Source organism: Phocoena sinus, chromosome 21, assembly GCF_008692025.1.
Source record: "Phocoena sinus isolate mPhoSin1 chromosome 21, mPhoSin1.pri, whole genome shotgun sequence".
NCBI classification, from domain to species: domain Eukaryota; kingdom Metazoa; phylum Chordata; class Mammalia; order Artiodactyla; family Phocoenidae; genus Phocoena; species Phocoena sinus.
Genome location: NC_045783.1, coordinates 17,894,124 through 17,921,630, shown reverse-complemented (window position 1 = coordinate 17,921,630; position 27,507 = coordinate 17,894,124). Strand labels below are relative to the sequence as shown.

Sequence of the window (27,507 nt, the reverse complement as noted above, 5' to 3'; positions counted from 1 at the left end):
TAACAGATACATAGGACAAAAAGTAACACAGATCTCTGAGCCACAGACATAGACAAGAAACACTCCCTGACCTTCAGCTGGCTTGCACTCAGATGACAAGAATCTACGTGTTTGGGGTAAGAGCCCACTGTCTGAATTTATCATTTTATTTTTCAGTGCCAAGCTTTCTGATATCCAAACTAATTATATGAAGCAAACTATTCGGCATACAATTCTGCACAGGTCCAGGTAAGGGAACATTTGGGCCGTCAAATGTTGAAATGCACTGAGTAGCTAAAATTAAACAAGGTCATGAGAAGTTAGTAAAGTAAACCTTGCAATCAACAAAAGTTAGAGACAGCTCCGCGGGGAGGTGCCACCATGCTCCTCAATTCCACATGGAATGCTCTCAAGTTCAACAGCAACGTGATATTGTTGTTTTCGAAGCTCTTGGTGGTCAGGCAGGCTGCAGAAGAGATTTACTTGAAAGGAAATCATGCTGAAGTGCTCAGGCGTTTCAGGAGGGTCTCTCTCTGCTCAGCCCTCAGTGGCAACACTTCATTCTCTAAATTCCTCCCCACTAAGTAGTGCCTGCCACCTTCTGCTGAAAAGATAAAGTCTACAGACTACAGAAAAGGCAAAATCTACAACTCAGGGACTCTGGTTCTGGTCATAATGTCATGGTTGGGTGGCTATATAAAATAAGAACTATCTAATGGTCTCATTATTATGTAGCAGAAATACCTGATGATGGGACTGTTCCCTAGACTTTTTTTTCTTTTTTAAGTTATGAGAAAACCGCAGACAACGTAATAAGATGACTAAACGGCCTGCATTACAGGATGCTACAAATGAAGTGGATTGCAAATAAAGCACTGTGGAAATGCTGTATCTGGTACACTAACATTATTGAATCTCTACTTGACAGCTGTGACACGAAGCACTTACAGCTCTGGCTATTTCTATGTCTCTGATGATGTTCAAATAATTGGTGCTTAAAATGAGTAAACAGATCAAGTGGATGTGCCCCTTTACAGAAAAAAGGCAAAACCCACGTTCCAAGAAGAGTCCTCTCTGAACACCCAGACGCCAAATCCCACCCTCCTCACCCTAAGGACAAACAAAAAAAGAGGGGGTCAAAACTTGTTACTTAAAACAATGGAAAACACATAAAGCCAACAGTAAGGAATGCATACCCATGTTTCTTTCCTTGTGTCAGGTGCATTTTCCACAAATATGACATGAGTAGCCGTCAAATACAAAGTACCAAGGGCTGCCTTTTTAGAAGATATTCGATCTACCAAGCGGACATTTTCAACCTAGAGAAATCAATGTGACAGGGTTAGAGGAGAGCAAAAAAGCTATTCACAAAAAGCAATCAGTAAGTAATCTCGAGCTTAATCCAAATATGATTTTGAAAATTCTCCCAATAATAAAAACCAAAACTTTCCCTCTTAATTAGATCTCACAATGATTCTGTATATCAAAAGATAAAAATTCACCAATTCCTTAAATGTACCACAAAAGAGTTATAGACCCTATTTTTTTTTTCAAGATCTTTACTGGAGTATAATTGCTTTACAATGTTGTGTTAGTTTCTGCTGTTTAACAAAGTGAATCAGCCATAGGCATATACATGTCCCCATATCCCCTCACTCTTGCATCTCCCTCCCACCCTCCCTATCCCACCCCTCTAGGTGGTCACAAAGCACCGAGCTGATCTCCCAGTGCTATGCGGCTGCTTCCCACTAGCTATCTACCTTACATTTGGTAGTGTATGTATGTCCATGCCACTCTCTCACTTTGTCCCAGCTTACCCTTCCCCCTCCCCTTGTATAGATCCTATTCTTTAAGAATACCCTTTCTGTGTTTTAAATAGGTCAACATTTTTACTTCACTGTAATTATGTAATTTTAAGGCAGGAAGCATACACATGAAAGTTGAGTTTACACATTAACTATATATGAATAGCATTCTATTAAAAAAATAATGTATTTTCCTATGTGTTTCTCAGTTGTAGAAATGGCCCCAAGGTTATCTGCTTCCATATAAACCAGTAGGAAATACAAATATACATACAGGAGCAAAAAGTATCAGAAGAATGTTCTGCAATGCTTAGCAAGAAAATCTACCAAATTAAGATGCTAATATTTATAATAAATTTTTTCTAATAAATAGAATTCTCACCCCTGAGCTAAAATTCAAACAGCTACAGGAGACTTCTGGAAACAACTTTTATCAAGCATACATCTCTGAAATGTAGAGTAATTTCAAGAATATGTACATCGGGGTCATTTCAATATGAAATGTAAAGGAAATGACAAGACAGTTTCTACAAAGGAAAAAAGCAGCAATGACGACTCCAATAAGGCAGAGCCACCCCAAACACTCGATGAACATTCTAGTAATGATGGCAGTGCTTAGCAATGCTACTTACTACTGCCAAGGATATCTACAAAAAGATACACTACCAAACGTAAGGTAGACAGCTAGTGGGAAGCAGCCGCAAAGCACAGGGAGATCACCTCGGTGCTTTGTGACCACCTAGAGGGGTGGGATAGGGAGGGTGGGAGGGAGACGCGAGAGGGAGGGGATATGGGGATATATGTATATGTATAACTGATTCACTTTGTTATAAAGCAGAAACTAACACACCACTGTAAAGCAATTATACTCTAATAAAGATGTAAAAAAAAAAAAAAAAGACACTGGCTCAACCCTCATCCCTCAAATCAGGATGGTGACTTGCTTCCATGAGGCAGCTGAGAGACTAGTGAATCATATGTGCTCCATTCTTTCGTCTAATATAGAAGCTGTTGTGCTGATGCAGTTGGAGAGCCCAAGGCTTCTCAACCGCTCCAGGAAGCCCTGCGGGGACAGCGGACTGAATGGACACCCCTCAGGACCGTCAGGACAACTCCAAGGGCAAACATCACTCCACACATTCCACTGCCTCAGTTTCCTCTGAGCCCTTAGAACCAAACTAGACTTCTGGGAATAGTACTTGAGCGTCTTGTCCCACTTCTTCCCAATTTCCAGGGACCTAATGAGGCAAATAAAGAATCAGGTATTTACTATAATTGGGGGGCATACAATTTATGCGGGGGGTGGTTGCATCATTCCTGAGGCCTTGTGAATGTCTATGTGTATCAAGAATGGTCATTCAACAGCAGTGTTCTTAACCTACCAGCTTATGGTTTTAAAAAATACTTCTTTTGAGGGCTTCCCTGGTGGCGCAGTGGTTGAGAGTCCGCCTGCCAATGCAGGGGACATGGGTTCGTGCCCCAGTCTGGGAGGATCCCACATGCCGCGGAGCGGCTGGGCCCATGAGCCATGGCCGCTGGGCCTGCGTGTCCGGAACCTGTGCTCCGCAACGGTAGAGGCCGCAACAGTGAGAGGCCCGCGTCCCGCAAAAAAAAAAAAAACTTCTTTTGTTACTACAGGGCTCCACATTCTTTCACATGGTTATTCATCAGTCTGTCTCTTTCGTAAATGGTCCTCACATCATTGGTTTACTTTCATACCAGGTGGTCATCATTTCTTATACATTCATGAAAACTGTTTATATAGTAAGGATAGTAGCCTATGGCTTAATTGTTATTTGTATGTTTTATAACTGCGTCTTTACCAAACTCTTTTACTAGTTCTAATAATTTTTTCACCAAAGTCTCTTGGATGTTCCGAGTAGACAGGAATATTTTCTGTAATAATTTCTTCCTTTCCATTATTTATACCTTCATTCCCCTTGTTTAATGGCATTAACTAGAACCTTCAGAATAACAGTAAATAACAGTGGTGACAACACTCTTGTGTTGCTTTTCATTGGTTTAATAACAGTTTTATTGAGACAGAATTCAGATACCATACAATTCACCCATTAAGAGCATACGACTCAACGCTTTTTAGTATATTCACAGCACTGTGTAGATCATCATTGTGCAACCACTACTACCGTCAGTGTTAAAGCATTTTCATCACCCGAGAAGGAAACCCTGTTCCCAGTAGCAGTCAGCCCTCTTTCCCCACTAACCACCTCAGCGCTAGGCAACCATCAATCGACTTTCTGTCTCTATGGATTTGCCTATTCCAGACACTTCATATGAACTGAATCGTACAGTCTGTTGTACTCCGTGACTGGTTTATTTCACTTAGCATCATGTTTTCAATCCGTGTTTCAATCAAAGTTCATCCATTTGTAGAATGTGTCAGTACTTCATTTATTTTTACTGTCAAAAATATTCCATTATATGGATATACCACATTTTAATTTATCTATTTGTCAGCTGATGGACATTAGGGTTGTTTCTACCTTTGGTTATTATTACTATTATTTTTTTTAATTATTTTTTTATTTTTGGCTGTGTTGGGTCTTCGTTTCTGTGCAAGGGCTTTCTCTAGTTGCGGCGAGCGAGGGCTACTCTTCGTTGTGGTGTGCGGGTCTCTCACTATCGCGGCCTCTCTCGTTGCGGAGCACAGGCTCCGGACGCGTAGGCTCAGTATTTGTGGCTCACGGGCCTAGCTGCTCCGCGGCATGTGGGATCTTCCCAGACCAGGGCTCGAACCCGTGTCCCCTGCATTGGCAGGAAGATTCTCAACCACTGCGCCACCAGGGAAGCCCTGGTTATTATTAATAATGCTGCTATGAACATTCTTATACAAGTTTTTTCTCATACAAGTTTTTATGAGGACATATGTTAGGTGTATATACACCTAGGAATGGAATTGTGCCGGTTCATATGTAACTGTTTGTTTAACCTTTTGAGGAACTCCCAGACTATTTTCCAAATCCAAAGTGGTTGTATCATTTTACATTCCCACCACCAATCTAAAAGGGTTCTAATTTCTCCATGTCTTTGCCAACCCTTGTTAAATAATTTTTTTTGATCATAGCCATCCTAGTAGGTATGAGATAGTAACTTGTGACTTTTAGTTGCATTTCCCTAATGGTTAATGATGCTAACATCTTTTCATGTGCACATCTGTTTTTAATGGGAACACTTCCTATATTTTACCCTCGAGTTTGATGTTGATTTTTTTAAAAATCACATAGTGGAAGTGACCTACTCCTATAAGAGTTTTGATTTTTGAAAATGAGGAATGAACATCATGCCTTTTAAATATATATTTGGATATTTACTTTTTTATTTTAGTCCTGTGCTACTAATAATAGTAATAGATTTCCTAATCCTTAAAGAAGTCCTGGATCTTGGTATATGATCAACTTGGAATCGGTGTGTTAGTGTTTCAATACTCCTTATATTTTATCTGCTATAATTGTTTTATTCTTGTTTTCCCTTTTGGTTTTTTGCATCTATGCTTTTAAGAAATCATTACAGTTAAAATTACATAAATTAATTAGGAAGCTTTCAACATACAAATTACTATTTGAAAGAAATATGGGTACTTCTTTATTCAGAAACAAGACTTTAATAATTCATTCAATTTTTTGTGCAATTATAGATCTGTTCAATGTTTCTATTTTTTACTAAATCTCATTTTGATATCTATTTTCTTTTCAAATTATCTTGTTGCCGATTTTCAAATTCTTTACAAGCTTTTAATTCTTGTCTGTGCGTAAATCCCTCTCTCCTTACCCCTTCTCTCATTCCTAATATTGTGAACTATGTTCTTATTTCTTTGTGATTAGGTATGCATATGTTTTTCTTCTAAGTAACAGGTCTTGGATTTATCAAGTTAATTTTTCTCTTGTCCAGTCATTACTTTCTGCTTGTGTTTGTTAATAAATGTTTTAACATGCTTTCCTTGAGTATATCATGTGGTTTTTGTTTCTTTGTTCACTTTAATTTTTTTTATAATTTTTTTTTCTTTTTGGCTGTGCCATGAGGCATGTAGGATCTTAGTTCCTCGACCAGGGATCGAATCTGCATCCCCTGCCATGGAAGCATGCAGTCTTAACCACTGGACCACCAGGGAAGTCCCTCTTTGCTCAGTTTTAAATTCTTGGGTTTAATAGCTCATCAATTTTCATTCTTTTTGATTAATAACAAGCTTTAAGTCCAATCATTTTCCTCCAGCTAAATCTTTGGCTGCATCTTATGAGTTTTGTTTGCAGTATTATCATTCTTATTACTTTCTAGGTAGTTTATAACTGCAGTTTTTATTTCTTCTTTTTTTTTTGCGGTATGCGGGCCTCTCTCAGTGAGCTCAGATATGACAGCAAAGTTCTGAGCAGAGGAATAATATGAACTGTCTTGTGTTTTGTTTTTATTTATTTATTAATTATTTTTTTGTGTGCGATACGCAGGCCTCTCACTGTTGTGGCCTCTCCCGCTGCAGAGCACAGCCTCCGGAGGCGCAGGCTCAGCGGCCATGGCTCACGGGCCCAGCCGCTCCGCAGCATGTGGGATCTTCGCGGACCGGAGCACGAACCCATGTCCCCTGCATCAGCAGGTGGACTCTCAACCACTGCGCCACCGGGGAAGCCCTTTATTTCTTCTTTGACCCAAGAGTTCTTAAAGAGAATATTTTTCAATTCCCACGGGATTGGATTCTGGTATTTAAATTTTTGTCATTAAACATTCTATTCTGAAGTGACTATGAGAAAGATATAATGGAAGAGACTGTGGGAGGAGAAAAGCAAGGGGATATATTATTTTTAGGACATTCCTATGGGGAAAAACTCATTTGCATGCTGAAATATGCCTAGCTAAATTAACCAGAGGTCCAGGATTGATATACCAATTAAAAATATCTAAAAACAGAATGTAAATAATTCTCTCTGCACTTAGAACCAATGAAACAAAACTTTATTAGGGTAACCACATTGAACATAAGATAATATTTTGAAGCCAAAGTATTTAGTATGAATTATTCTCCCTATAGAAGTGAAGAAAGCTATACCACTTAGATTATTTTTAGAAAACCTCAGTGGAACAGAAGAAGGTTTGCAGATGGTGGTAGGTTAAAACAATGAGATTTTTCCATGTCTTTTTGTTAACTTTGGATGCTGCTGCAGGAAAATTACATTTCAAGATTTGGCAATCGTTCTCACAGGTCTCACAGCTGTCCAAAAGTAAGGCTGAACGGGAGGGAGGGGAAAAATGAGGGAAACACCAACAGCATGATTTCCCAGTGATGTAATAAAAGAAATGAGTAATAAAAATTAAAATCCCGTAATCTGAGAATTTCTGTGAAGATGAAGAGCACTAAAAATTGGGACCACCACGTGGTTTACACTAAGACAGCCAGAACATTCTTGACTGTGATGCTAGAGTCAGTCAATTCTAGAAAAAATGAAATAAATCTCAAGAGTTTGGGCGCCATCATGAAGACCCATTGGTTCAATAACTCTGCCTCACTGTCGAGCTGATTTAATTTTACCTCACCTACACATGTAATAAACTATATGGTAATAAGGCTTCTTTCATACTTAGAGAGATAATGACTCTTAGGAAACCACCAGCTTCTTTTTTTTTAGATATAAGTTAATTTTATTTATTTATTTTTGGCTGCGCTGGGTCTTCGTTGCTACGCACCAGGCTTTCTCTAGCTGTGGTGAGTGGGGGCTACTCTTCATTGCAGTGTGTGGGCTTCTCATTGTGGTGGCTTCTCTTGTGGAGCACGGGCTCTAGGCTCACGGGCTTCTGTAGTTGTGGCACGTGGGTTCAGTAGTTGTGGTGCATGGGCTTAGTTGCTCCACGGCATGTGGGATCTTCCTGGACCAGGGCTTGAACCCGTGTCCCCTGCAGTGGCAGGTGGATTCTTAACCAGTGTGCCACCAGGGAAGCCCAGGAAACCACCAGCTTCTTTAAGACAAAGTTATTGCAATTCATTTGCACGTTCCTGGGAACACCACGCTTAAGACACACTTGGCATTCGTGCTCTGCAAATGGCAATTCATCTATGCAAAATATATTACCACGATATCATTAACTCTTGAGTGTACATTTTTCACTTTCTGACATTTCCAAAAATGGATGTATCTTATGATTAATGTGGTAAGAAGCCACTGTGGCATTTAACTGGCAGCACTTTTTCTTTCTCTGTGGTAAATAAAATCTCAGTGCATTTTACAATCACTGATGTCTTAGGTTTTGCTGAAATGCAGTAAGTTATTAGTCACTGGCATATAAATTATATTGGAAATCATGGGACTGAAAGAGGTTACCTCGGGAGAGCATGCAAGTGACAAGAAAAGACCTGAGGGCATCCAACACTTAAAGCTCTGAAGGAAGAGGAGGAATCAGAAAAGCAAAACTTGGAGGCATGGCCAGTTAGGAGGAAAATCAGGAGAGCGTGCTGTCAGGGGAGAGGGTGCAGAGGGAGTGGTTTAAAAGGAGAATGTTTATGCCGATTGCTGCTGAGAAATCAAGTAAGGCAAGAACCGTAAAATGCCATTGGACTCAGCATCACGGAAGATGCAGAAGGGGTCGTGGGAGCCCTGGGAATCAGAAGCCGTAACACAACGGCTGGAGGAGTGAACTCATTAGAGCCGAGAAAGTGGAGATTCTACTCTTTGTGGAAGTGAGGGCAGAAGCCAGAGCTGGGAACCTGACCCACTCAAAACTCCATCCCGGAGCAGCAAAAAGACCAAAGCATGCAAAGAGCTTTCCAGAAGCAACAGGCAGGTCAAGACAAAGCAGCCTATGAGGGTTGCCAACCAGGGGGCGTCTCACACTGTGATGCACACAGGAAATAAAGTAACTCCCATTCAGGAGGAAACTGTGAGAAATACGTTTTAAAGGATTAGAAAAAGGAGATGAGGATCACTGGGGCAAGGATTTGTTTATCCTGCTTGTACTGAAGTCTCCCCAGTCCTACAAAGCTTCTCCTCCAGCTTTTAAAACTGGTCTTTTTAAAAATTAAGAAACATGCTTATGTATGACAATGTTTTAAAAATTCAGAAATACAGAAGAGGGAAAGAAACTCACCCTAGGCCCATAATTGAAACACAAGCACTGGGACTTCCCTGGGCGCAGTGGTTAAGAATCCACTTGCCAATGCAGGGGACACGGGTTCAATCCCTAGTCCAGGAAGATCCCACGTGCTGCGGAACAACTAAGCCCGTGGGCCACAACTACTGAGCCCACACTCTAGAGCCCACGAGCCGCAACTACTGAGCCCACGTGCCACAGCACCTGAAGCCCACGCGCCTAGAGCCCATGCTCTGCAACAAGAGAAGCCACCGCAATGAGAAGCCCACTCACCACAACGAAGACCCAACTCAGCCAAAAACAAATAAATAAATATTTTTAAAAACCAAAAGCACGGGCTTCCCTGGTGGCGCAGTGGTTGAGAGTCCGCCTGCCGATGCAGGGGACACGGGTTCGTGCCCCGGTCCGGGAAGATCCCACATGCCGCGGAGCAGCTGGGCCCGTGAGCCATGGCCGCTGAGCCTGCAGGTCCGGAGCCTCTGCTCCGCAACGGAAGAGGCCACAACAGTGAGAGGCCCGCGCACCGTAAAAAACAAAAAAAAACAAAAAAAAACAAAAAAAAACCCACAAGCACTGTGAATCTTTCGGTGTATTTTAGAAAATACTTATACCTTAATTTAAGCATTTTTTGATTACGTGGCAAAGTGCCAGGGGAAAGAAACCCAGGGATGGGGAGGAAAAATCTAATCTCTGCCGTTGCTTTACTGAACCTTTCCTTTGCCCCAAATCTTCAGGAGAGTAGGTTGTATACTGTACTGCCTTGATGGGTTGGACAAGGGCTGTGTAATTAAGTAAGAGGCGGGTTTTAATACAACACAGCTGAGTCATGGACCAGAGGTGCCTAAATGGATGGTGAAACAATCTATAACCTGAACTAATTCAGTGGAAGCAGAAGATTATGCTAGAGGAGACTGTGAAAGTGCAAACATCCAAGGGAACTGGCAGAAATTCTGGGAAGAGCTTTGGAATTCTGGAGGGAATAGAATGGAGGTGTTCAAAATAACTACCAACATGGCATGGGTCAGGCCAATCCCAGCCGTCAGTTGGCTCATGTAAAAGTTACCAAAATAATAATAATAAAAACAACAATTAAACATTTTTGGAGAACTTACTCTCTGCCATGCACTGTGCTGTCACTGCATATCTGACCTCAGTTAATCCCCACAATAACCCCATGAGTTAGGTCCTCACATAATCTTCATTTCACTGTTACGTTTAGAGACCCGACAAATCTTCCCAGGTCACACGAGCAGTACATGGGAAGGCTCAGCTTGGAGCTAAGGTCTATCCAGCTCCAAAGGCCAAGCTCACAGGTCACGGAGGCTGTGGATCCCTGGTGAATGCCTATAAGGTCATTCTAGTTCTGTTACCCAAAATTAATATGTTTAGGATAACCAGTTAACAATTATTTTAAGCAACTTTATACATGAAATTAGTATTTGAAAACAGAATGCTGGGACTTCCCTGGTGGCGCAGTGGTTAAGAGTCCGCCTGCCAATGCAGGGGACACGGGTTCGAGCCCTAGTCCGGGAAGATCCCACATGCCGCGGAGCAACTAAGCCCGTGCACCACAACTACTGAGCCTGCGCTCTAGAGCTCGTGACCCACAACTACTGCACCCGCACACCTACAGCCCGTGCTCCACAACAAGAGAAGCCACTGCAATGAGAAGCCCGCGCACCGCAAGGAAGAGTACCCCTGCTAGGTGCAACTAGAGAAAGCCCACGCGCAGCAACGATAGACCCAATGCAGCCAAAAATTAATTAATTAATTTTTAAAAAACAGAATGATTTAAGAGAAAATTATATTGTAAAACTATATTCACAAACCGCTATGAGAACATTCTTCTTTGAGATAAACCCAAAGACAAAAGGTCTGGGAATGGGCTACGGGAACCCAAATGTTGGCACGAGGACATGTTCGGGATTCTCAGAACCAAAAGAAAGAACAGTAAACATCCAATTCCACTCAACAAAATGCCTTTGTGTAGCACGGTGTTAGGTTCTGGGAAGAACAAAAGGCTGAATAGGATGGAGTCTTTGTCTCATCCTGAAGAATCTTACAGACTCAATGGAGAAGGCTGTGCCCCAGTTTAACAGCCTTTTCATTCCCATCCCTGCTCTGCTGAGGTTAGATTGAGAGGAAAAAAAGCTTTCATCAGCTTTTCTAGGCCGAGGCTGAAAAGCCTCAGTGAAAACATGGGGCCCCTGCACGGCACTGCCAGGCCTGAAACAGGACACAAGTATGGCTGCATCCTTCCCCCATCCATCACAGGGAGACACAGCCTCTCCTCAGCCATTCTCCATTGCACCACCTTCTAATTTCAATCTAAATAGAACAGAAGTCTTTACTTTCTACCCTACAGGTTGAATACTGGACTACTGAACATTTTGGGATTCTAGAATCATCTCTGACTATCTGGAAAAGAAAAGCTGCTCTGTAGGACAGGGAGTCCAAAGTGCAGTGTAGGGTTACCTTTTAATGAAAGAAAGGAAAATGAATGGCACTGGCCACCGGTTTTGCTTGGGCTGAAGATGAGTCCTCTAACCCATATAAAGCAGGCTGAGGGTCACGGCCAGTCAGCTGGGGGAAGAGATCCAGAGGCTGCCGAACAGGGAGAAATCAAAATGTCTGCAGCGGCCAAAACCGAAGACAAGTTTATGTTCTAATCTAAGAAAAGCAACTAGATAAACAGTTTGTCGTGCTAAATTTGGTATCATGACATTTTCTAAGACCAGCAACATGAAAAGTAAAATATTTGTCTGCAAGGCAGGAGGCCTCGACTCTGGTTCTGGTTCCGGTTCTGAAAGGGAACCGTTGGGTGCAGGCAGCTGAGCGACTCCGTCTGGGTTCTGACTCCTGTAAAGGACCTACAGGTATTTAATGCTTTCCCACACTTGCACAGGTTAACTCAGAGGTGCTTCAGAGAGACGTTAGAAAACCCAGAAAACAGCAGTTGTGAAAATACACAGGATAATGACTCAATATTAAATCTCAAGAAATTTAGCCCCTCGGTAACGTGGTTGGCCAACAAAGCTCTCGCGATTTCCCAAGGAAAGGAAGCACCAGCCTCGGCCACGGCAGATGCCACAACACTCTCTGAAAGTGGCCCAGGGGCTGCACTGCAGCCCAGCGTTCGGGGCCCAACGAAGAGAAGCCCCCGAGGGCAGAGCCCGGCCTCAGGTATCCACCGTCTTGGGTGCAGAGGCTGTGCTGGCTTCAAGCGGTGCCCACTACCTGCTCACTCACTCCTCACTCACTCACGAACTGCTGAGAATCACAATCAGGCCAATCCAGGACTCTTCTAGAAAAGCTGAAGGTAAAGAAGGAAGCACCGTTGAGGAAGATTCCTCTCAACTTCTCCCTTGAGCAGAAGGGACGAAAGAAGGGTAATAATAACAAAAACACTACTCACATTAACTGAGCAACTGCTGAGTGTCAGGCGTCGCACGAAGTGTTGTCCGCACACTATTTCTAACCCTGGCTGAAAACTAGACATAGTGGTCCCACTGAACAAATGATAAAATACACATGCAGCCCGTAGACCTACTGCCCAAGGCCCCGCAGCTAGAAAGCAGCAGAGCCAGATTTCAGACCAGAAGTGTCTGACGCCCACACCTGTTCCCTAGATGTGCCCCCATACTTTACCCCCTCGGTCCAAGCCTAACACTGTAAATCCTCCATTTTCCCTAAAATTTCAATGACAGAGTTACACGGTTAACACGTAAAAAGTTCTGACTAGGGCTTCCCTGGTGGCACAGTGGTTGGGAGTCCGCCTGCCGGTGCAGCGGACACGGGTTCGTGCCCCGGTTCGGGAAGATCCCACATGCCGCGGAGCGGCTGGGCCCGTGAGCCATGGCCGCTGAGCCTGCACATCTGGAGCCTGTGCTCCACAGCGGGAGACGCCACAACAGTGAGAGGCCCGTGTACCGCAAAAAAAAAAAAAAAAAGTTCTGACTAAAGCTAAAGCACTGTTAACTCGGTGTAGAGCATTAAGTTAAAATGGCCACGTTAACGCCGTCTAGTCACTTCACTGGTCTGGAGGGGTGCATGCCCGCCATGGCACTGAGGAGGCCTGGGGAGCCTGGCTCCCACGTGGTCCCAGGATCAGCTGGCCAGAGTCATGACAGGTGCTCTGGCCTGTTTCACGTCATAAGGTGCCACGACCTTCTGGCAGCAGGAGAACCATGTCAGGAATCAAGGTGCACTTCTCACCAGCCACGCATCAATTTTAGAAATGTTTCTCATTTATGGTAGATGTCCCTGTGGCACTAAGTAGGATTATTTTTTAATACATTTATTTATTTTATTTATTTATTTTTGGCTGCATCGGGTCTTCGTTGCTACAAGCGGGCTTTCTCTTGTTGCGGCGAGCGGGGGCTACTCTTCATTGCGGTACATGGGCTTCTCATTGCAGTGGCTTCTCTTGTTGTGGAGCACAGGCTCTAGGCGCACGGGCTTTAGTAGTTGTGGCACGAGAGCTCAGTAGCTGTGGCTTGTGGGCTTAGCTGCTCCATGGCATGTGGGATCTTCCCAGACCAGGGATCGAACCCATGTCCCCTGCATTGGCAGGTGGATTCTTAACCACTGCGCCACCAGGGAAAGCCAAGTAGGATGTTTTAACTTTGAACCCAGAGCTCCTGGACAATGAATGATTCCACCTGCGAGTAACTACATGTGTGAGAGAGAAAGAGGAAAGGCGTCCATCTCTGTAGTTATGAATAAACTGTAATTACTGACAAACAAGTTCATAACAGGGACTTCAGAGATTTCATTCTTGCTCTCACTGAATGCTCACCTCGTGTCTGTGATTCCATTTCCCCTGTTACAGTAGTGGTAATGACGGAGTTTGCAAAAAAGATGTGCTACTCAATGATAGTTGCAGAATATTTTGACATAGATGAAGAAAAAGTAAAGCAATAAAACATTCTTCAGACCACTTGGAATTGTCATAATCTCTTATAATAGGGAAAACAAGCATCTGATTTTTCCAATTTAAAAAGAAGTACTTTCAGGCTTCCCTGGTGGCGCAGTGGTTGGGAGTCCGCCTGCTGATGCAGGGGACACGGGTTTGTGCCCCGGGCCAGGAGGATCCCACATGCCACGGAGCCTGCGCGTCCAGAGCCTGTGCTCCGCAATGGGAGAGGCCACAACAGTGAGAGGCCCGTGTACTGCAGAAAAAAAAAAAAGTACTTTCAATACTGTATTGTATATTTGAAAGTTGCTAAGCGAGTATATCTTAAAAATTCTCATCACAAGAAAAAAATTGTTAACTATATGAAGTGATGAGTGCTAACAACGCTGTGGTAATCATTTTGCAATATACACATATATCAAATCATTATACTGCATACCTTAAACCAATACAATGTTCTATGTCAATTACATCTCAATAAAACTGGAAAAATAAAATCACATGGTAGGGACTTCCCTGGCGATCTAGCGGTAAAGACTTCGCCTTCCAATGCAGGGGGTGTGGTTGGATCCCTGGTCAGGGAGCCAAGATCCCACGTGCCTCGCGGCCAAAAAACCAAAACATAAAACAGACGCAATACTGTAACAAATTCAATACTTTAAAAATGATCCACATCAAAAAAATAAAATAAAATCGCATGGTAAAATGTCATATAATAAACTTGTTCGCAAAAAAAATTTAATTAAAGAAATTAAGAGATACACATTTTTCCTAGTTGCATAAAGTTGCTTGAACTCATAAAAGGGGGTAGTCAGGGACTTCCCTGGTGACGCAGTGGTTAAGAATCCGCCTGCCAATGCAGGGGACATGGGTTCAAGCCCTGGTCCGGGAAGATCCCACATGCCGCGGAGCAACTAAGCCCGTGAGCCACAACTACTGAGCCCTCGCGCCAACTACTGAAGCCCGCGAGCCTAGAGCCCATGCTCCGCAATGAGAGAAGCCACCGCAATGAGAAGCCCGCGCACCACAATGAAGAGTAGCCCCCCCCTCACTGCAACTAGGGAAAGCCCGCGTGCAGCAACGAAGACCCAACGCAGCCAAAAATAAGTAAATAAATAAATTTATTAAAAAAAAAAAACGGGGGTAGTCAGGAAGCTTCAGGAGTTTTCTAATCCAGCCGTTTGGTAGAAAAATCAGAAACACCAATCCTTCTCCCAAAAGGCAGATTTAATCTGTTTAAAACTATAAAACTAATGAAAGTCTTTTCCCAGGACCATTTTATTCAGAGGTCAGATATTGGAGAAGAAATGAGGGAAAGGCAAAAATCACAAAACACAATCCAAGAAAATATATGGCATGTAACCAGAAGAAATACTTAAGACATCCTGCCCTTCATAAAATTTATAAAATATCTTTGACACAACACAGAGAGAGATGCGGGTAGGATACACACATTCAGACTGCATGAAAATAATCCTATTTTCAAGCTGCCTGAAAAATTAAGTCTTTTAAAAATGTATCCCGCTAGGAAGCTGAATTATTCTCTAAAACTTAGTCAATACAGTCAGATATACTACAAAGCAAGGCACCTATTAAAAATCCCTGAGATGGCTGCCACCCATCGGTTTAACCTTTGTTAATGTAATTAATTTATTAATTCATGTTATTCATTTGTTGAGTGTCTATTCTGTGCCAGAGACCCAGACCGGTTACCCAGAGATTCCTAATTAGTAACACTGCCCGCAGATTATGTGACTCCACCTCTGTCAGGACTCTTCCAGGAGCAAGAGACAGAAGTCTCAACTTCATACGGCTGCAGCCAAAAGGGATTTTAATGAAGCATTTAACCATAACGATCAGACTGGCCAGGGGTTCAAAGCCCCCAGCCCCCCCCCACCCCCGGCCCCCCCCCCCACCCCCGCCATCTCTCGGCAGGGGTCCCTCCGTCTCTGCTGGCTCTCAGCTCTCTGCTCACAATGGCTCCAGAAACCCAGCCTCACCGGATGCGTTCCCCGCAGCCCATGCAGCCTCGCTGCATTTCACTGGGTCCTACGCCTACACTTAAGCCAGTCACAGTGGTCACAGGAATGACCTGATGAGTGGCCCGGTTTGAGCCACACAAAAGCACACAAACTGTGGGCAGAGCAGGCGTGGGCCCTCAGTGAGCCCGGGAGAATGCACAGTGAGCAGCCAGAGCCCAGCCCACGGCTACCACGCCCTCTGTTCCCAGCTTGTCATCCTACTTCACGCCTTTGTCACATCACTCGCTGTTCAAAGCCTCAGTGCTCCCAGTACTACTGATCAGGGCCTCCCACAGCCTGGCAGCACCTTACCTTTTCAGCAGGTTCCTTTCTTAATACCTAAAACCATCGCCAACATCATATAATAGAGGCCACTGATTATTCTCCAAAGACAGACTGAGCTACCATAATCTGCACATGCGCAGATAATCCCCATGCTGCTGCTTCCTCCGACAGCATCTACTAGCCTACAGAGCCCGCCTCCTCAATCTTACCCCCTCAAGCATCAACTTCTGTCCGGACAGGGCCAGTATCAGGCAGGTTAACTGAAGTGGGAGGGTTCAGATCTGGAAAGACTAAAACCCAGTTTGAAACAGACTCATAATCCAAGGAAGTTAGACACACCCATGGGTAGCTATTGGTAGAAAAGTTCATTCCGATAACCTTGATCTAATTTTCAAAAGTAAGAGGTAAAAGAATGAATGGGTTTATCCAGAATATTCTGTTATGCTAGTTGCACAAAAGGACAATGAAAATAAAGATTCTGAATTGTATGCATGTTATAAGGATGTTTAGTGTGTCAGCTTTCAAAGTGAAGAATCTACGTATTTCCCCAATTGGCTGGAAAATTTAAGACCTTTCTCCACACAAGAAATAGGTACTTGACACACTTATTTGTACAGATCTACAAATCTCCAAATAATTCCAATAAATAAGGTTATACTCTGAAAAATATAAGTTGTGGGAAATTTGCTTTTGAAAGAAGAAAAAAGTCAGTCAACTTTCCTATATATAAAAGGATGTTTTGGGGAATCCCCTGGTGGTCCAGTGGTTAGGACTCGGTGCTTTCACTGCCATGGCCAGGTTCGATCCCTGGGAACTAAGATCCCACAAGCCACGCGACACGGCCAAAATTAAAAAAATTTTTTGATTAAAAAAAATAAAAACAAAAGGATATTTTTATCCAGCTTAAGCCAACGTAAAGGAAATCTCTTGATGATTTCAGATAGCCCTGAATGCCTATAAATGGGCACAATGTTGAGTTCCATCTGCCTATACAATTGTTCAAACAGTTGATTTGGGACTTCCCTGGTGGTGCAGTGGTTAAGAATCTGCCTGCCAGTGCAGGGGGACATGGGTTTGAGCCCTGGTCCGGGAAGATCACACATGCTGCGAAACAACTAAGCCCGTGCACCACAACTACTGAGCCTGCGCTCTACAGCCTGCAAGCCACAACTACTGAGCCCATGTGCCACAACTACTGAAGCCCACGCGCCTAGAGCCCATGCACCGCAAGGAAGAGCAGCCCCCGCTCGCCACAACTAGAGAAAGCCCATGCACAGCAACGAAGACCCAATGCAGCCGAAGATAAATAAATAAACAAATAAATAAATAAAACAGTTGATTTGACTGACATTCAACTAAATTTTTAAAATTCCCTGAGGGGGACAATAAAGCTAAAATAGTAAGTGACACAGACCTATACAGCTACTTAAGAAATAAGATTGCTAGCAATTCTTGGAAAAGACAGAGAAAAGAAAAGGGAGCCCATTTTTGCTCAGGGGAAACTATAAACGTTATGCCAGCAGCCAAGCTCATAAATAAAGTCAGGCAGTTGAGAGCTCTGCACAGGGCCCATATAATTTATTTTGGTAGGATGACCCTGGATGTGTAGGCTTAAAAGAACATGCACTGTTGAACAAGAGGACAGTCTCAGGATTTATTTCAACACCACCTTAAAATAACCTCAACCAAAAATACCATTTTCAACAAGCATAAATAAGAGAAAAAGAGGAAGAAAGAGATTAAGAGGAAAATAAATGAAGAACAGATGCTGGGCCCATTGTGACTCAAAGAATAAACCTATGGAACAACCTATTAAAGATAGCTGGCTTCAAAACAATAGTATTTTGAAAACTAGAATAATATTGGGAGAATAAGACCTAGCTAGGAGGCAATATAGAAGGTAAAGGCTTATCTTATGATGATGATTTTCCTCTAAAAATATTTCTAAAATTCTAAAACGCTTCTGAAGTTGACATATTTTTGACAAAGGCACCACGAGCAAAGGATTAAACCGTCTACTTACATAGCTCTTTGGAAACTATGGGAAACCAGTTTTCCAAGGGCAAATTGTGCCAAATGGAACTCATTGCTGGTCCAAAGAGAGGAGACAGCCTGGGCACAGAGAGAACCGAGTGGTATACCCCCCTGCCCCTCCCACCGTGTCCTGGCAAGTATCGGTGCCAGAGGGCAAAGGGGTACAGCCTGTCCACGCGGGCAAGGCCAGTTTCCAGCCCATTTACACATTCCCATGCCTCACCCTGGGCTCCGAGCCCCCAAGGACAAACTCTATAATCGGCACCACATTTTCCCCTTTCTCATCTTACAGGACACCCCTTGGGAGCCCATCATTCCCATTCTGGGAAATGAGTTTACAGCAGAATGCCGTGCAGACACAAAGATGTGGAAGCCTCTTCTGAGGCCCAATTAGAAAGACTGCACAACTGTCCTGTCACAAAGAGCTCTGAGGTCCCCAGGAGCGTGAGGACACCACTCACCCAGCACAGCATATCCCCTCCAGCCTAATACCCAAGACCCGCCTCCTCAATACTGCCTCCCTTTGACCATCCCAGTCCACAGAGATCATCCTCTCTGTGGACTGGGAATTGCTGTGGCACTTCTGGTCATTACTATTTATTTCCCATTTATTCTGCACTGCCTTATTACATGCTTTTTTTTTTTGTTTTTTTTTTCGGTACACGGGCCTCTCGCTGTTGTGGGCTCTCCCGTTGCGGAACACAGGCTCCGGACACGCAGGCCCAGCAGCCATGGCTCACGGGCCCAGCCGCTCCGCGGCATGTGGGATCTTCCCGGAATGGGGCACGAACCCGCGACCCCTGCATTGGCAGGCAGACTCCCAACCACTGCGCCACCAGGGAAGCCCCATTACATGCTATTTTTACTGAACCGTTCTAATTGTTTCCCAGAATGCATATTCTCAAAGAAGGTTCTTTTATTTCCAATATTCCCTGCAACACCATGAACAATGCAGGCCCACACTTACATTAGAACTGTGGGAAGAAGGAAAAAGGAGATGCAGTCCTTGGCTTACTGGCATCCTGAAATGATGGACCATTACAATGATATCAGAGCAACATGGCAACCCCTCGACGAGAGGCTCCTCGAGGACGGGCACTATGTGTTTTTTATCTTTGTGCCCTAATGCTTAGCACACGCATGTGCTAAAATATTCGTCCAGTGACTGAAAGTTAACAGCACTATGGTAAAAACAAAGTATGTGAGGGCTTATAGGTAGATTCAGGTATGATTAACCAGGAATGCTCTATTTTTGAATTTGAATTTTCAGACAAGGTAAGTAATACTCAGTGATGGAAGATGTTGCAAGGACAAGAAACAAGGAATAAAGACAAACAAAAAAACAAAACAAAACACCAAACTTCATCTGCAAAGGTGAAAACTAAAACTAAGTGCCGTGGGACTAAGAGGTTTCGCCTTCTTCTCCATAGCTGGGGTACAGGATGCAGCTGTGGTTGAACAAGCAGTCTTCAAAAGCTGCTGTGAACACAAGCCAGCAGGTAAAAACAAAAGCTGCACCATTAAACTAGATTAGAGATTTTTAAAAAAACAAAATAAAACTCGTCTTCACACTGGGAAGACGTTACCCAGGTGGTATAGAAGCTGACAAGTTTCAAGAAACTTTAGGTCATAAACTCTTCATGTGATTGCTGTGATTATATAGATCTTTTTTTTTTTTTTTTCCGGTACACAGGCCTCTCACTGCTGTGGCCTCTCCCGTCGCGGAGCACAGGCTCCGGACGCGCAGGCTCAGCGGCCATGGCTCACGGGCCCAGCCGCTCCGTGGCATGTGGGATCTTCCCGGACCGGGGCACGAACCCGCGTCCCCTGCATCGGCAGGCGGACTGTCAACCACTGCGCCACCAGGGAAGCCCTATATAGCTCTTTGTAACATTCTTTATTTGAAAAGTTGAGACTGTGCAAGACACCATGTCTTGCCAGTTTCTGGGTACACTGTAGAACTAAATTTGGAGTTACCAGGCAAGATTTTTTTTCGTGCTGTCATTTGTAATGTTTTGCGAGAATCCTTGGGGTTAAAGTTTTGGTTACAATGTTGCTTCACTTTTTAGAGCCTGACGAAAATCTGTGAACTTGGTACTAAATCCAGGTATAACATTTTTTTGGAAGCCATATTTATATTTTCTTGTAAAGTACTTTTGAATTAATAAAATATTAGCATACATGTGAGAGCACTGAACCCAAACCACTAGAGTACCAGGGAACACTGGCTTAATTGTGTTAAAAAATAAGACAGATGTTAACTAGACTTATTGTGATCATTTTACTATGTATACAAATACTAAATCGCTATGTTGTATACCTGAAACTAGTAATACTGCTATATGTCTCTTACTCCTCAATTAAAAATTTTTTCACCAAAAAAAAAAAAGAAGAAGAAAGAAGACTGTTGAAAGATAGTGAAGCTTGGACCCAGTCACATTAAACCATTTCCTTGATTCATTCCTTCAAGGAATCTTCACTGTGCACCTCTCCTCTGTGCCAGGCACAGAGTGCTCTGGATGCCGCGGCTACAGCAGTAGACAAGACAACGTCACTGCCCACGGGGAGCTGGCATTGTCTGGGGGGGCAAGGGAATAGGCAATGACAAATAAACAAGCAAAGCAAACAAACAAGCATATATGCATGCATGCCAGAAGGTGCTAGGGAGGAAACGGAAGCAAGATAAGCAGTTGGGTGGGGAGGGACATCAGCATGTCCAGGGACTTCCTCTCCTATAAAATGACTGGACATTTCAGTAGAGACCAAAGGAAGTGAGAGAGCCGGCCACAAGGCAATCTGGGAAAACAGCATTCCGGCCCAAAGGAACCATTGCAAGACCTGGCACAGGAAGATCTTTGAATAATTCAAGGGGCTACAAGGAGGTGGGACGTCTGGACCAGAGTTGGTGTAGAGTGGGGACGAGTTGCCACAGGCAGCTGGGGCCATCTGTCAGGCCTTCCAAGAGGATGCTAGGACACTCACTGCCTTTCACTCTGAGTGGGCTGAGAAGCCCCCACTGGAAGGTGTACAGGGGAAGAAAGGTAGCAGGATTCGGCAGATAAACCTTCTAAAAGTGGACGATTTTCCAAGGTCTTGACTTACAGTGATTATATCTATATTGCAATATTGGAATATTTTTTTGTTTGCTAGATTCTTCCCTACAACGTAAGTTCCATTAGAGGTTCCACTAAAGAGCCTGTCTTGTTCACCACTGGATGGATCTCCAAGGCCTAAAACAGCACCTGGCCTACAGAAAGCACTCAAGGAAGAGCTGTTGAAGGTCCAAGTGAAAGAATACATGCATGAATAGGGTCTTTGAATCGATCCGCTTAGCTCAAGAAGGCAGAACCCCTTTGGTACACCACCACTACTCATGCAGGCTGAGCAGCCCACTTCCATGTGGAAGTCAACTCCACCTTGACCATTCGAAATAATCTGTGCTTTGCTACATGCCCCGAGGAATGAAATTCTTTCAGAGCTTGGCAGTAAATTTCTTTCTCCGGGAATCTGTGATAAACAGTGTTTTAATACATGAAAAAGAGGAGAAAAGTAAACACACAATTTTTATAAAGTTGTCACAGCCTGCCACAAAACGTTAAGTGGGGTTATTTTTAAACTATTTTAAATGGCTGAGGGAGGAAGGGTTGGGCCTATGTCCTGGGAAGTACTTTAACTCCCAAAGGCTTCAACTAGCTGTCCACTAGCTGTCCACCAGGGGAAAGGGCACCAGAAAACAGTTTACACTGTTCCTGGCCTAAGAAATATGGTACAAAATGAGGTTCTCGGCCTCCCTCTGAGTGTAACAGAAGAATACAAACGGAACCATCACACGGGACAGAGTCACGGAACCCTGGGTGTGTGGTCAAGAGGTTTAATTTCATGCGTACTTCACAGCTTGTCCCATTCAGAATGGAAAAACCAATAAAAATAAACTTTAAATAAGGATGAGAAAATACATGCACATCTGTTCTGTGAAAACAAGCATTCCAGACACTGTGTGCCTGTGGAGATACGACAGAAGTGATAGCTAAACCAAATCAGTCAATAATGTGAGTTCAAGTGAGAAATGTTGAAATTCACGAATAAATAAATAAATGTCCAGAGTGGACATATGCAGGAGGTTACACGTTCATGTCTTGATCATTCCTCACAAGCATTCAAATATTTCAAGGTATGAAATGTCTTAATGGTATCCCTTTTGAAAGTTTTAATGCAGACACCAATGTTACCATGTTACTTTCATCCACTAAAAGAAAAAAAAAAAAAAATCAGACCGTTTTCTCAGTTTCTTCCCCACACATCCACTCCAAAAAGATTCTCCCTCTGGAATCCTGGATGATGTCATGGAGGCTTCCTCTCCAGGGAACGGAGGCCACGACAGAGGCTTCCTGAGCAAAACTTGACACCTTACCTAAAATTCACGCGGTGGATGAAATTAACATTTTTATAAAAGAAAAACATGCTGTCAAGTATGGGTGTGAACTAGAGTTGGGTGACAGGAAGGGACTCTTTGTAGAGTGCCCTCAGGGGAAAAACTAGTCAACCCCACTGTAAAGTGAGGAAATGGATGAGTAAATCAAATGAAATGTTTGGATAAAAAGAAAAATTTTTATTCTCAGATTTCATAGAAGTTCTTCCAGCATACAAACTGGTGACCACCTCCTTTTGCAATGATGATGGTAATAAAATTAAGAAAAACAGCTGAAGTTTACTAAATACCACATTATTAAGTGTTTTAAATGTATTCTCTCATTTAGTCTCCTAATGAGTTACAGATGAGAAAATCAAGGCTTTGGGAGACCTCAAGTGACTCATTCAAGACCATATACGTAGCTACAGTAATCAAGATTGTGTGGTACTAATTAAGGATAAATACGGAGATCAAAGGAATAGAACTGAGAGGCCAGTAAGAAACCCAGGCATCTATGGTCCGTGCAACTATAGTGAATTAATTTTCCACAAGGTTGTGGAGATAATTAAAGGGTATAGGTCCTTCGATAAAGGATGCTGGGACAACTGGAATCCCACATGCAAAAGAATGAATGTAGACCGCTCTCTCACACCATATACAAAAATTAATTCAAAATGGATCAAAGATCTACACAGTGAAAATCTTTGTGATCTTGGATTAGGCGATGGTTTCTTAGATATAGCACCTGATCTACAAGCAACCAAAGAAAAAATAGATAAATTGGACTTCATCACAGTTAAAAACTTTTGTGCTTCTAAGAACAACAAGAGAATGAAAAAAAGACCCACAGAATGGAAGCAAATATCTGCAAGTCATATATCTGAGAAAGATCTGGTATTCAGAATATACAAAGACTTACAACTCAACAATAAAAATATAGATGGCACGTATGCTTTTTTTTTTTGGCCACACGGCACCAGGCATGCAGGATCTTAGCTCCCCAGCCAGGGATCAAACCCATGCCCCCTGCAGTGGAAGTGCGGAGTCTTAACCACTGGACCACGAAGGAGGTCCCTTATAGATGGCACAATTAAAAATGAACAAAGACCTATAATATAACACAGAAGAAAATCTTGATGATCATGGGTTTGGCAATGACTTTTTAAATACAACAGCGAAGGCGTGATCTACAAAAGAAAGAACTGATTAGCCAGACTTAATTAAAATTAAAAACTTCTGCTTTGCAAAACACAGCCAAAAAAATGAAAAGACAAGCCACGGATTGGGAGAAAACATTTGCAAAAGACATTTCTGATAAAAACAACTCGATTAAAAAATGAGCCAAAGATGTTAACAGAGACACCTCACCAAAAACATACAGATGGCAAAATAAGCATATGCTCTACATCATGTGTCATCAGGGAAATACAAATTAAAACAACGATGAGTTACCACTACACACTGACAAGGACAGCCAAAATCCAAACACTGACAACACCAAATGCTGACAGGGATGTGAAGCAACTGGAACTCTCATTCATTGCTGGTGGGAATGCAAAATGGTACAGTCGCTTTGGAAGTCAGTGTGGCAGCTTCTTGCAAAACTAAATACACTTTTAGTATGTAATCCAGCAATTACTTTCTTTGGGATTTATTCAAAGGAGCTGAAAACCTGTACACAAGTGTCTATAACAGCTTTATTCCTAATTGCCAAAACTTGGAAGCAACTAAGATGTCCTTCAGTAAGTGAGTGAATAAACTCTGATACAGCCACACAATGGCATATTATTCAGGCACTAAAGAGAGATGAGCTAGCAAGCCATGAAAAGATACGGAGGAAACTTAAATGCATATTATAAGTGAAAGAAGCCAATCTCAAAAGGCTACATAATGTATGATTTCAACCATATGACATTCTGAAAGAGATAAAATTATGGAGACACAAAAATAACAGAGGTTGCCAAGGGTTGGGAAGGGAGGGACGGATACGTGGGACACAGAGGACTTCTAGGGCAGTGAAGGTACTCTGGATGATACTACATTGAGGGATACATGTCATTATAAATCTGTGCAAACCCATAGAATGTACAACACCAAGACTGAACCCTAATAACCTATGGGCTTTGGATGATAATGATGTGTCAATGTAGGTTTATCAATTATAACAAATGGACCACTCTGGTGAGGGATACTGATTACGGGGGAGGCTATGCATGTGGTGGGGAGGGGTATATGAAAAATCTCTGTACTTTCTGCTCAATATTGCTGTGAACCTAAAACTGCACCAAAAAAAAAAAAGTATTTTAAAAAAGGAAAGAATTTGAATAGATATTGCTCCAAGGAAGATACACAAATAGCCAATAAGCACATAAAAAGATGTTCAACATCATTAGCCATCAAGGAAATGCAAATCAAACAACAATATGAGACCATTTCACACCCACTAGGATAGCTATAATCAAAAAGACAGACAATAACAAGTGCTGGTGAGGATGCAAAGAAACTGGAACCCTCACACAACGCTGCTGGGACTATAAAATGGTGCAGCCTCTCTGGAAAACAGTCTCAAAAGATTAAACATATAGGGCTTCCCTGGTGCCGCAGTGGTTAAGAGTCCGCCTGCCGATGCAGGGGACACGGGTTCGTGCTCCGGTCCGCGAAGATCCCACATGCCGCGGAGCGGCTGGGCCCGTAAGCCATGGCCGCTGAGCCTGCGCGTCCGGAGCCTGTGCTCCGCAACGGGAGAGGCCACAACAGTGAGAGGCCCGCGTACCCCAAAAAAAAAAAAAAAAAAAAAAAACCTGTATATAAGTGTTCATAGCAGCATTATTCATAATAAACAAGAAGTGGAAACAACCCAAATATTTATCAACTGATGAATGGATAAATAAATGTGGGTGAATATACACAATGGAATATTATTCAGCAATAAAAAGGAATGACATACTGATACAGGCTACAATATGGATGAATCTTGAAAATGTTATGCTAAGTGAAAGAAGCCAGTCATAATGGACTATATACTATAACATTCCATTTATATACAATGTCCAGAATAGGCAAATCTGTAGAAAGAAAAAGTACATTTGTGTTTGCAGGAGTGTGAGGAGACAGAAACTGGAATTGATGGGTATGAAGCTGGGTATTCATAATGGGTATGAAGTTCCTCTTGGGGGTGATGAAAATGTTCTGAAATTAGATAGACAGTAATGATGGTTACACAACACTGTGAATATAACAAAAACCACTGAACTGTACGCTTTAAAAGTGTGACTTTTATGGTTATGTGAATTCTCATTTTTAAAAATTATGCCAAAAGTTTAAAAAGTCATAGGAAGTGGCAGAGTAAGAATTTAAACTGTGGTCACTTGACTTCAGAGCCACACTGTCACCCCCCACACTACCACGCTAACAGCTGATGTTCATTTGTCAAATTAAGCATAGGTGGAATTCATTCATTCATTCAACAAATTCACTCACTATTTATTCGGCACTGGTTATGTGTTAGGGAATGATTTTGCTTGTTTTTTTTTTTTTTTATTGTGGCAAAATACACATAACATAAAATTTACCATTTTAAGTACATTCAAAGTGCTGTGTAACCACCACCGTTATCCCCAAACTTTTTCATCACTTGAAATGGAAACTTTACATCTATTAAGTAATAACTTTCATTTTCCCTTACCCTAGCCCCTGTTAACCTTTATTCTACCTCTGTCTCTAAGAAGTTGCCCATTCTAGACATCTCATAGAAGTGGAATCACCCAATATTTGAAGCTTTTTGTCTGACTTATTTCACTCAGCAAAATGTCTCAAGGGTTCACGCATGCTGTGGTATATATCAGAACTTTGTTCCTTTTAATGGCTACATAATATTCCATTATATGTATATACCACATTTTGTTTATCCATTCTTCTATCGCTGGACACTTGGATTGTTTCCATTCTTTGTCTATTGTGAGTAATGCAGTTATGAACACAGGAATACAAGTATCTGTTTGTGTCCCCGTTTTTAATACTTTTGGGCATGTATCTAGGAGCAGAATTGCTAGATCATACAGTAATTCTATGTTTAAGTTGTTGAGGGACTGCCAAACTGTTTTCCATAGCAGCTGCACCATCTAACATTCCCACCAGCCACGTCCGAGAGTTCCAATTTCTCTACATCCTTGCCAACACTTGTTATTTTTATTTATTTATTTATTTATTTATTTATTTAACAAGAGCTATCCTAATGGGTACGAAGTGGTAGTCCAGAGTGGTTTTGATTTGCATTTCCCTAACAGCTAGTGATGTTGGACATCTTTTCATATGCTTTCATTTGTATATCTTCTTTGGAGAAATGCCTACTCAAGTCCTTTGCCCACTTTTTAATTGAGCTCCTTGATTTTTTTGTTATTGTTGAGTTATAAGTGTATTAGTTTGCTTTGTGAAAACAGATGAAACCAGAGAAAGCAAAGCAGAATCTTTCATATTACAAAGGAACAATCTAGCATACCTTTAAATATTATATTCCTCTCATGCTGAGAAATGTATTTGTTTACTGTCCATCTTGATACATGATAGGCCAAGGTGGAAAAGAACAAAAATTAAACTATTGGGAGTAAATATATTATTTATGTACAAGATAGAAAATTCAATATTCAACTGAAAATAATTCAGTGTTAATTATTCCTTAAAAACGAGATCCATAGGAAACTCTGACCTAACTACAAGCATATGGCTTATGAGAAAATTTTCCAGAATATATATTTATTGATTGAATTTATTTACATCAGACTATTTTCAAAAGGATTTGAGACCTTTATAAAGTGATAAAAAAGAAAGTCCTATTAAAAAAGTATGCCACTCTTGTATTGCCATTCTGTAGTTCCTTAAGGAGGTTCCCTGATCCTATTAAGGAAATCGCTTGTATGTCTTAACAGGCATCTCAAACTCAGTGTGTCCAAAACTGATGCCTGGGTTCCC

General features: G+C 42.3%; 1 protein-coding gene across 2 annotated transcripts in view; it reads right to left on the bottom strand.

The window, feature by feature from the left end:
- MTMR7 (myotubularin related protein 7) overlaps positions 1–27,507 on the bottom strand; it is a 96,186-nt gene that overhangs the window by 56,804 nt on the left and 11,875 nt on the right. For both annotated transcript variants that reach the window (XM_032618572.1, XM_032618573.1), the window contains exon 2: positions 1,176–1,298. In XM_032618572.1, the coding sequence (XP_032474463.1) occupies positions 1,176–1,298 (123 nt within the window). The remainder of the gene's footprint in view (positions 1–1,175; positions 1,299–27,507) is intronic.